The 12,070-nt window shown below is 46.6% G+C and overlaps 1 protein-coding gene across 1 annotated transcript in view; it reads right to left on the reverse strand.

The window, feature by feature from the left end:
- Positions 1-12,070, reverse strand: part of LOC126548228 (protocadherin Fat 3-like) — a 341,248-nt gene that overhangs the window by 43,824 nt on the left and 285,354 nt on the right. The window contains exons 21-25 of the mRNA XM_050196372.3: positions 9,140-9,379; positions 7,818-7,949; positions 6,699-6,930; positions 3,007-3,134; positions 2,500-2,624 (exon numbers count right to left, since the gene is read on the reverse strand). Coding sequence (XP_050052329.1) covers positions 2,500-2,624; positions 3,007-3,134; positions 6,699-6,930; positions 7,818-7,949; positions 9,140-9,379 — 857 coding nt within the window. The remainder of the gene's footprint in view (positions 1-2,499; positions 2,625-3,006; positions 3,135-6,698; positions 6,931-7,817; positions 7,950-9,139; positions 9,380-12,070) is intronic.

Here is a 12,070-nt window from a genome sequence, read left to right on the forward strand (position 1 = left end):
CCATCGCGTGGTAACGAGGCGAAGCTCGGAAGAATCGCGAGCACTATAGCATGCGCGCAGTTCGGGCACCATTTCTTTCGTTGCACTTAACCTTAGCTTCACGCACAAAAGCATGAGTTCGCGCATAATTTTATTTTGCCAGCTGTGGTCGAACCTAAACAGTCATTTTTTTTTTAAGTTGTCCCCGCAGAGGCTGTATTCCAGAGGCATGTGCAGCTGTACTTGTGTGGTACACCGAGGGAGCGACGCAAGCCACGCAACAAAAGAATGCGCACAAGCAACGAGTTCTCTTTCTAAACAGCATTACAAAAAAAAAAAAAAAACGAATCGAGCGGTTCATCTAAAGTGCAGGTAAGACGGTGGATAAACTCAGAACGAAAGAGTGCGCAAATGACGAGGCAAAGTGCATCGAACCACTAGAGCGTCATGAAATTTTAAGCGGCACTTCTTGACGGCCGTCGGTGCCGGGGGAGCAGCGCTTGTTGACTCGTAGCGTTTGCCCCACGCGGCGAGGAAAAGGTCAGAAGTGAGCCCGTATTGGAAACCATTAAAGCTGATTTCAGGATCAAAGACTTCATTTTTCACGGAAGCGTCGGGAACGCCAACATTGCTGCCAACTGTTGTTCCAAGATTTCTCTCTCTCTCTCTATCTCTATCTCTCTCTCTCTCTCTGCCGTTCTTATTCCTCCTCCTAAGTTGGTTTTTGGCTTTTAGGGACGCCGATACGGCAGCACACCACTCACGAATCGAAGTTTACAATTTAAGATTTTCTAGATGTCGTCGTAAAGTGCCAATAAAAAACAAGCAGCAAAGACCATCTGACGCGAAAAAACAAGGTAGCGTCAATGGCAATAAAAAAGGAGCAAGAAAGAAAAAGAGACGAACGAATCGGGAAAGTGCAGCTGTCAGAGATTACGGGTTTGAATCGGGACTGGAGCGACCAACTTTCATGCGAGGATGAAAAAGTCGCGATCAAGTAATGAATCCAACCTGAGGCAAAATTTCAAACGACACGCGCATCCAGAGAAGGAAATACAAAAAACTAAACAAAAACAGAAGGGGTTGAAAATTTGTAGGAAAAAAAAAAGGGCTATACAATATGGAATCCTTCACAACACTAAGTTAACTTGCTGTTTCTTTTTCATTTATTTCTCAACCGAAACTTCACGGAAATGAGATCTGATTCCGTGGACGTAGCCTCGATGTTTCTGTAGGAAAACAAGTTTCAGAAACATTACTTTAATAGGCGTAGAAAAAAAAGAAAAGAAAACTGATAACTTAAAGCAGACGTTTTCTACGACGTTCGGAGAAATATTTCCCACATCAAAGCGGTGACTCTTGCTGCGATACTCTGGTGCCGCGGTATATCTCGCGTTTGAAGAACGCTTTAGTCTGACTCATGCTGCTGTCGTGGAATTGATGGAGAGGAAACGTGACTCCATGGCGGCAAGCGTACCTTTTCCCCCTTGTTTCCCGAGGCTTTTCGGCGCATGATCGCATACTTCATTTCTGCAATAGACGTTGGTACACTGCATCTGCTGTAAAAATTGCCGCTCCTTCGATAATTTTCGTTAAATATACCGTGCAGCAGTCCTCTTGTTTAACCTAAAGCCCCTCCATCCACGCGCCAGCGCCGCTTTCTGGTCGGCGGAAGCGTGTATGGAGGGACTTTAGTTTAACCCACTTTTCCCCATTTGCTCTCTCTATTCATTTGTATTTCGAAAATTGACTTTACGCTCGCGATTTTAATCAGTGTGCGGGAAGAAATATAAATGTAGAAAGGCGTGTTTCTGTCTGAAGCCTTACATAACATATGAAGATAAAACAAAAATTCTAATCATTTACGTCAGGCGTGCGGTCCCAAAACAATTTTCGTCTCAGTTTTACATATTTAACGAAGCGTATTTACTTTCCTTAACTGACGTTCCCACAATCGATCATCACCTTTCCTCGACCTATTAGTATTTTTTTAAGCTTTTCATTGTGCGCGTGTAAGCCAGCAGGTAATTTCCTTCATACAACCGAGTTCCAGAGAACAGAAACAGACTATAGTTTGGAGACAGTTGGCCACTCCTGCGGAAGACGTAATGATAAGGAAGAGACTACACCTTTTTGTCTACTTTTGAACAAGTCCTTCTGGTATTAATTTCCTGCATGCTTCCTCTCATTTTCCTTCGTTCCATACTTTCGCTACATTAAACTTAGCCGTCAATACTCAGCATCACATGAAGAAAAACATGATAAAAATAGTTTCTTCTCTCGTTAAGCAACAAAGTTAATACATAATTAGGCGTGTAGGTCGACTAATACAAGAGATAAAATACACTGTATGAAACACGTCGCTTTTTATATATATATACGTCATTTTGTTCTACACTAACCCTGTATCCTCCAAAGGAACCTGGGAACTCAGTAATTAGGTTCCGCGTTCCTGCGCGCCAGCAAGCAGATTTCGACGGTATCGTGAAAAGTCCACACATCATGGAGAATAGTGCTTACCCAGTCTTGGGCGGAGTTCCGCCGTCAATGGCGAACACGGTGAATTCGTGCGTTTCTGCTGTCTCGTAGTCCAGGTCCGAGATGAGTGTCAGGGCCCCGGTCATGTTGTTCACGAAGAACTTATCCTGTAAAATAGAAAACGAACAGTATACGGGGAAATGAGAAGGCTCGTAGCAATGCAATTCTTAGGTTTTTTTTATTTTTCTACAGCCGTTTCGCCTATTATCATTACGGAACGCACACCAATTGTAAAGTCGGGTGTGGACAGCAGTACCGATCATGCGGAATGTGGGGCTATTATAGGCATGCGAAAACCTGCCTCCTCTGGGCATCCTTGAATTGTCGCCTCTGTGATAAATTATTCGTGGAAAAACGGCGCTTCCCCATAAGACGCCTTTTTCCAGCTCGCAGCCGTTCGAAACTGCGTTGGGTGGATGGTTGTTGCGTGCCTGGACTTGTTCGGAAGGAATAGCGGGTGCATGCCTTGTATTATGCTGACTCACTCACCTCCGATCCCTCGATCATGAAGCGAACGATTTGTCCGTTGGGTCCAGCATCGATATCGCGTGCCTTGTAGAATGCCGGCAGTTCGGTCCCCACCGGGAGACTTTCAGGAAGCTCGAGAGCAAACTTCTCTGCAAGGGAAAACAGGGCACAGGAAAGGCGTTCTTGCGCGTTGCTTCGACGTAGAAGGTCAGATACATTATCCAAAACGTAATTTCATCCAGAGGTGTGCGCACGAAAATAGAGCACGCATTCACAAAGCGCCCTGTACTCCAGAAATTCACGCAAGAGAAATACAGAGGCGCGAAATGATCAACCTTCGGGAAATAAGGGCATCATCATTCCGGAGCCAACGTTTCGACAAAGGACGCCTTCGACAAGGCTCTGTCGCAGAACGGTTTTCCCTACAATATGTCGGCTGTCACGATTGACCGGCTCTTATAGATGTAGCTCTGGCGTACGGACTGATGTGTGAATACAGGGGTCGGACCGACAAAGGGTTTTCGTTCTGGCGAACTTTTTTTCTTAGCCATTGGTCCGTTGCCTTCGCTAATAACATGCTCACCGACACAATTAGCTTGTGCAAGTTTTTGCGACACTCTGCAGCGTAAGGACTGCTTTCTGAACACGGGCCGAGGATGAAGATAGGAGCGCCGACTCGCCCATCTCGCAATTCATCCGGCGCGTCGCGACGCATTTGGCTCTGCATAGGCAGGCAGGCACCCCTGCGGCGGCGGTGCATGGCTGCACAGCTGCCCTTCGGGCAACCTGATACCTGTGTCACGTCAGACGAGACGCTGAATCGACTAGCGCAAGACAGACACACAGTAAGGTGACATACGAGCCTTATTTGTTGCCCGTTCTCCCGCCTCAGCTTAAGTAGTGTTTAAGCAATGTTCTACCGCCTCTGGTTAAGCAGTCCAGCGACTCACCCTGCACATCTTAACCTTAGATATTTTGGACATTTATTATAGTGTTGTTTCGTGTGAGCTTTCATAATCATCATAATTTTGGCTTTCTTTTCGTTGATATCTGAAGTGGCTGACGCGTTCTTCAATTGATTTTAGGGGATGGGTGCAATTACATGCCGATACAGAAAGGAAAGGAAGCAGACGTCACCATAACAGAAAAGAAAAACCGTCTTTTTTGCTTTGTTGTTCAAGTCAATGCGCAAAAAGGGAGAATTGGGAGAAGGCAGCCACGAGCCAGTATACTAAGGCGACACGGAAATTTCTATTCAACCTTTTTTTTTTTTTTTTGCTAAGCTTCATATACAGCATTCACTCAGCGCAGTAATTTTCTACAATAGTTCTGCCTATACCTTTTATTCCCGTTTGCAGTGTGAATTATGATGTCCGTCAGTCGCTTCAGAAGTCTCTAAACCGGAAAAAAGTTACACTTGCTCTTTTTCGTCGCTCGGACTTACAAGTAATAAAATCAGTTGTGGATTCAAATCTTCTCTTGAAAAACAAGATAAGAAGGGTATAACGAGATTTTGTAAGAGCCATACATATGCTTCTCTCTCTCTATCTCTCTCTCTCTCTGCGTTAATAATATCGCATGGCGGAAATTACTCCTAGCTTACGCGATTAACTTGCACTTAACGTTGAGTGCTCATTCTCAGAACTACGCGTCGCATGCAGAAAACGTGGTCTGCTATCCAGCAGCCCGCTTCCTTGTCTAGTTAAAATTTTCTAGCCATAATGAGTGCTAAAAAAGAGTAGTAGCACCGCTCGTTTGACGCGAACTGCTTGTCCTCAATGGCAACGCAAAAAAAAAAGAAAAAGGAAAGAAGAAAAAAGAACATCTAAATGGGATTATTGAAAATCAGAGCGTTTTTCCGTCCTTCCTCGTTTCTCGTTTTAATTTTCCGGGGCATTGGACGCGTGCTTTCCGAGCGGAAAACGCAGTTACAAGGTTGTTTCTTACTTCCAGCTTCTCTCTCTATCTCTTCTTTTTTTTTTTTCCTGTGTGAGTGCTTGACGAAGAGTGAAGTTCACTCTACGTGAAACGGACACCTTTGTGTTGTCTGATGCGCTACAGAAACTCCGGAGAAGTGCAGGCCATGGACAGAACGTCCTTCTGGAGGGGTGGGTTCACGCCTCGCGTGGCAGCCGAACGCGTTTGGGTGCGACGTGCGGGGACGCCTCCCGGGAACTAGCGCAGCGAACACAGCGCAAGCGTGTTTCGCCACGCCTATTCTATTATGCATTCGATTTGCACATGCTTGGCAGTGCGAAGAAAAGTTGCACTGCTAACGGCGTACTGGACTGATTTAAAGGGCCCTCATGAATTTCGGCGTCTGGGCTCAGAAAGAAGCATCGCTGGGAGTGCCGCTGTGGACTATCATCTGCAGTGGCTTGTAATGGACATCGAACATCGTTTAAATGTTGTCAGTGCGGCTCTAGGCTAACAGTTTCCACGCGTGCAACAAGGTATGCTTCATGGCATTTGCCTTTCTAACGCCACGCGCTTTTACACTCTCATATGGAAGGGGTGGATGCTGGATTGGGGGGGGGGGGGGGGTGCAGCTCCCGTCAACATACTAGTGCCCACACGGCGTTGTGTGCGCGCGTGTGTCTTCTTTCTATGCGTCCTCGGGCGCTGCAGTCTTGTGACAATAAACCAACAAGTCTTGACAGTCTATTCTCGTCGCCCATCTCCACTTGCGCTGCTCATGCAAGAACAAGCAGAATCCTCTGTATAACAACAGTTGTGAGATATTCTGTGCAATGCGGAGCCTTCCTTGCCTCTGGCGCGCGTTTGTTTCTTGAGTTCAGTTCCTTACTTAGTGATATATGACCAGCTTTCCCAACAGCGTGGGTGGTACGCGCAAATTCTTTCTTTCGTAAAAATATTTTGTTAACGGTCAGCCTTCTTTACTAATATGTGCATTTCTGTATTTATATGTCATATACAATGGCTTACATGTACTTCGATAATAAAAATCTTGAAGTCTTGAAATCTTCAGCCATTACGACTAGCCGGCGTCTGTCCTTACGAACCAGTTTAGCCTGAGAATTGCTTTGCGAACACGGGTCCAGATTCTTCTCGTGGGCGAGTTGTTGCGGCAGCATTCTGGGGCCACGGACGATCGCGCCGCACGGACATGACGCAGTCCTCGCAGCTGCAATCTATCCTCAACGACTCATCCTGGCCTCGGAGGCCTCATTCGCCTTCTTGTGCCACGAGCAGAACCGATCGCCGGAGCACCCTGACAACGTGAAGTCGCCGAGGGTAAAATTACAGGTCTTCTCTTGTCGCCCGAAAGGTACATAAATGCAGTGCCAAGCAACCTGCACTTCACCGGACACTGCTTTTTCTGGCGCGGCATAGAGAACGGTGTTCGGCAACACAGGGCGCATGAAGATGACGAACACAAAAGCGCCTCTTGTCCCGTGCAAGATAGGGACTGTAATTTTACTGTGGGCCATTTCGCGCAGTCCGAATCACGGCGCCTATCATATCTGTGTTTCGTTCGAGTATGAGTGTGCGGCCTCCGACGGTCACAGAAGACGCCGTTCAAGCTAGACTGTCGCCGGATCCTTCTTCACGCTGATCGAAAGGAGCCTAACATATTCTTCGGCCGCACGCTCTACCGCTTGTCTGGACGTGTGATAGCCCCTTTTCTTACACAGGTCTTAGATGATTGAGACAGAAGCTATTTTGTCTACACGCAACGGAGGAGCGGTCACCTTCGCCAAAGGTAGGCGCGTTGTCGTTGACGTCGAGCACGTCGATGATCACGGGCACCGAAGTGTTGAATGGCGCGATGGATTGCAGATCCCGCGCGAACACTTTGAGCCGGAACTGAACCTGGTTCTCCGGAGGATCCCGGTCCACGCTGTCCATGAGAACCAGCTCGCCCGTGCTCGGGTTGATCCAGAATTTGTTTTGCGCGTTGCCCTCGGAGATCCAAAAGGTCACCTGCGCCCAGAGAAGAGCACGGGTGGTTAAATAATGCTCGCGTTAGGCCACCCTATTGCCTTTCGCGTTGCATTTCGGCCTCGAAGATGTCACTGCAAGTGTTTGCTTTCTTTTTTCTTTTGTTGTGTCAAAAAGTACGGACACGGCATCGACACTGGCTAAGCCTCGCAAGTGGTCCTTTTGCGTGCGCGAAAACCAACCGATGGTCAATATCCGACTATGCAGGAGCACATGGCAGGCTTTCTATTTACACTGCATATATTTTGTAGCAGCTCAACTACCGGACTACTAGGGTTGTGTGCTCCCTCGTAATTTTTGTTTAAACGTGTCACTTTAATTGCTGTATGTTGCGCTCCATATTAATATTTCTGTAAAAATTATTTAATATTATTATTCTGTGAGCAAATGGTATTTGTTAAATTTGTGATTACTCTCCACTTGATTGTAAGAATGCAGTCCTGACAATTGTTACTTGGGAGGACCTATTATTTCATATTACTCTTGCACTTCTTAGAAACGTACTGTATTGAGGGCGTTAACATGGGAGGAACTCGAAAAAGAAAACCAGATTAAAAAAAAAACTGACGATTTTATAGTTTGTTGCTGATATGCGCTTGCTAAATTGCCGGTGGTTATCAGAGCGGCAGCAATATGATTGTGAGGGTCCCAGCGATCTCTCACAAAGCCAGTGCATCTGTGAAGGCAAAGTACTCCCGAGAGAAACACCGCGTGCCATTTCATATGTAATCCCTTGCTAAACAATGTCACCTCTATTGAACTCGAAGAGCTGATTTCTTTTATAAGCTGCTGAAACAAAAAAATAAAGTAAAAATAAAAGCGTGCCAAAATCCTGGGGCACTGTGTATCACGTGAGCGGGTGTACCAACCTGCTGGTTTCCGGACTCTCTGTGCTGGTTGGTGGCGTTTAGGAAACCGACAGTCTCGCTGCGCGTCGTGTTTTCCCAAATGCGGAAGTTGTAGGAGCTGCGCTCAAACGTCACCAGCTCGTCGTTCACGTCCTGCGACGAAGAGCAACGACGGAGTGCACCAGATTCAAGCAGGGAGGTTAGGCAGAGATGCACAGTAGTATACATTCGTTAAAGTGCCATTTCGCCGGTTGTTTTCTTATCCTGCAGTTACGCTTACAGTTCAGACGACATTGCAACATGCTTGCAGGCTCTGTAAAAAAAATTAAAGAGAAGACATCGCGCTCTTCATTTTGTTCAACTTACTGAGCGGTCACAACCAAATTTATGGTCTGCAGCCCATCACTTGGAATCTTGAACGTTATACCCTTTCTTTAGGAACATTTTTGTGACTAGCTGTTGACTTATTTTCAATAGTACAGGGTTTTTTTGTAATTTGCGCCATCTTCCCTGAAAAAAATAAATAAATAAACCTCAAGGAAGCTGGCACAAATTACAAATTAGGCCTCGCAATGTCGACGAATCCCGCTATCTGTGACCTGCTTCAGTCGCTTTTGCTAATCTGAGACCATGCCGTTAACAAACTTGCGGTTTTATTCCGTTACACAAGTTTTATACCCCATTCAAACAACGTTATACAGGCAGTGTTCTCCTTGCCCCTCTATTTACTTCCTTTCTTTCTTTTTTAGTAATATGTGACTTGTATTTATTATTGTTGCACTCATAGCATGTAGATAGTCACTCGGCGGCTGCGGTCCTGGCATTCGCCTGCTGCGAACATTACTCGCACTCTTGAGGTTTTCTTGGCGGTGCCCATTTTATATAGTATATCTGTTCACCACTCCATCTTCAATCGTTATATTTACCACGTGCTCGGAAGTTTCAACGTTTGCATTTTACATTTTATGTAGTATATAGTATTTTATTATACGTTTTATATAGCGTATCTACTCACCACTCCATCTTCAATCGTCATGTTTACCACGTACTCGAAAGTTTCAACGTTCTATTTTTCGGTCCGAACAAAGACGACAGAAACGAGTAGCCGCCATTTAGGTATATACCACAATGGCCCTTACATATTTCTCGAGTATAAAACATCAGCCCAATATGTGAGCACGATGCCAGAAATCCTACGCTGTTTTAACGCCGCCGGCTCCTTTCGCCATCGTTCTGGCGCCTTCAAATCGGGGTTTAGAAAAACAGAAGCGGAGAAGAACCGCGCGTGTTTCGCGCTGCCTGACGTTGTCCGAAGACTCCCGCTTTCAGCGTCCCGTGCATACCTGGACCTTGACGATGAGGTTGACCACGGGGTTGCCCATGATGGCGGCGTTGGGGCCCTGGAACGGCTTGACGTTGAAGGCGGCCACTTGGAGCGCGTACTCTGCTTGCGTCTCAAAGTTGAGTCGCTTGCTGGTGCTCACGGCTCCCGTGTCCTCGTTCACCGCGAAGGCAGCATCGTCGTTGCCGCCAATGATGCGGTACTTCATCACGGCGTTGTCGCCCAGGTCAGCGTCCTTGGCCTGCGCATGCGTAGCAGTTAGCGCTGCTGCTCAAATCTCGCGCTTTGCTCAAGATGGCGACAAGAAAGAAAAAAAAAAAGAAAGAAAAGATACTGTGCTTGGGAGCGCAAACTGCCCGTCCAAGGAAACTGGCCAGCAGCCCCTCATCAGAAACTTGGATAGCTGCTATGCTTGCTGGTTCGTGTAGATGCTAGGTGCGCCATCGTAGCGGGCACCGCGTCTCGATCGAGCAGTGGTATGATGCACTCGATCGATGAGCGCGGCGGAAGACCGTTGCACTTAGTCAGCGTGCAACATAACTACTGCGCGATCGCTTACGCAAAGCAGTCATGCCGTATGCTGGTTATAATGCAGGGCCCGAAGTGGCAAAGGTGGTTTCTGTCTCAGGACAGAATTCCTTGCGTCGCGTAGTTCCGTAATCGGTTTATTCCATATATATATATATATATATATATAATGCAGATCTGGCGCACTTTTTGGAATCTGTGCGCACCGAAGCTTTCGTGAAGAGGGTTAACTAAAGGTTATAGGACTGCTTGTTAGCTGCAACGCGTTTTGCGGCATAGCGATTACGTGCTTGCCAACAAACCAGCCAGGCGCGCAAAACCCCGCCACGCGACCCACGTGATGCACGCGACCAAGGATTCCCCCTGTATCCGGGATCGGCCCACTTTTAATCACGGCATCCCCGGGATCAGCCCAGTTTGCTACTGCACTATTTGCAGGACCGACCCACCTAATTCGGCAGGAAGCCGACAATGCAGACGTGCCAAACCTCGGGAAAGAAGGCATATAAAAATTCACTTAACTAAAGGAACTGTGAGCTTGAAGGCGCATACTTGTTGCACCGAGGACGTTTGCGCACCGTTTGTTGTTTCACTGCGTGATTACGTATGGAACATAGCGGGCCACCGGCACCTCGGTAAGGGTACGGTACAGGTAGAGCTACACATAAGCTGCCCTGCGTGTAAGCTATCGGGCAAAACGGCAGCAGAAGCCCCGGTTATCAAAGTTCGTAAGGTATTCGCCTAGAAAGCTTCGCTCTAAAGAAAAAAGAAGACAGCAAATAAACTTCTTTAACTTTTGTAATTACACTCGATGCAGGTGTTCTTCATGCCCGCGCAAGTGCATGTAATTTGACAGGTGCGATAGCAAGAGCTCGTATGCTTCGTTCTCTATTATTATTGACGTTTACACATAATAGATAGAAAAAAAGAAAAGGATACTCGGAAAGTGAAATGTCTAAAAACCTGAGTTCACGTTTACGCAGGTCATCGAGGTGCGTGGGGAAAAAAGCAGTGGGGGGGGGGGGGGGGGAAGAGGACGAATACGTCAGAGTAAGTAAACACACTACAGTAAATTGAAGCAGCGAAAAGAAGAGTGCATTGCACCTTTGTACTGGTTGCGATAAGCAGTTAGTGGGCGTTCTTTAGGGCACTCGAAAAAAGACAACCGCAGCAAGAAGCGTGTCGCCTCCGTCAAAAGCAATTAGTGCCATCATTGCACTTGCAAAGTCTTCTGGTATCCGATAAGTTCAGCGAACGAAGTTCGCAAATGATGCGCCACAATAAATTGATTGCATGGCGACGTTCTTGATGTCGATAAAGGTGGTAATAACATAATAATCAGAGCACAACAGTTTCGTGTGCCTCTGAAATGAGGTCGGGCCTAGAGAAACGTTAAATAGACAACAAATTCATGGTCTATTATGCTAAATTGTTTGCTGTGTAGAATACGGGAGTAAGCCTTTTTTGTTTGTTTGTTTGTTTGTTTGTTTGTTTGTTTGTTTGTTTGTTTGTTTCGTTCACAAAGCAACTGATATCGGAGTTGCTATCGATTATTTCTCCGCTTGCCCTGAGTGTCACTTTCGAAGCGAGCAAGAGAAAAGAGCGGTGAAGGTTATTAGTGTGGTACTAGAAGACTAATAGACCGGCAATGTACCGATAGAGGATAATTTAAGTCTAAGCCATTACGCATGAAGCCTACCATGCACGTCAAGGATGAAAGGGTGCTCAGTAAAAAAAGAAAAGAAGGAAAAGAAAGTGAAACGACAATAGAAAGGGGCAATGACCATAAATATGGCGTGACACGTCACGCAATAATGCCCGATAATTGTTTTCATTAGCAAAATCTGAAAGTTGCCTGCAGGGTTATAAGTGGTGCGATAGCACTGCGGCATCTTTCAGCCTTCAAAAGCAATTAAGGAAGTGAGTGGCTGTTTTAGTACGGAAGAGAAATGACAAAAATCTAATGGCATTTTAAGACTGACAGAGGGAGAGAGAGAGAGAAAGAAAACAAGGTTGAGTTGAAGAAGACAAAGACCTTCTTCTAGCACGGAGCGCAATACAGTCAGTCCTAACGCTCCTTCAAATGGTTCCGAGAGGGGGGGGGGAGAAAAAAAAAAGAAAGCGCACTTTTCTTATACCGTCTGCGGTGCGGCCGTCCTGGAAAACTTTGAGAAAAGTTTCGAGCTGTCATATTCGCGGAACGCAGCGGCATTGCGGCACGGTGGCCGCCGCGAAACGACGTTTATGCAAATCGTAACGACTCGACGCCACATTGCGCCGCCAACGACAGATTCTTCGCGGCAGGAAAAGAAAGGCGCGTTTGTCTCAATCCGTTACGTTCGGACGCAGCCGGGCGCCCGCACGCCTTAACGACATGCGAAGAAAAAGTGCCGAAACGTTACGA

This window comes from Dermacentor andersoni, chromosome 1 (genome assembly GCF_023375885.2).
Source record: "Dermacentor andersoni chromosome 1, qqDerAnde1_hic_scaffold, whole genome shotgun sequence".
NCBI lineage: Eukaryota > Metazoa > Arthropoda > Arachnida > Ixodida > Ixodidae > Dermacentor > Dermacentor andersoni.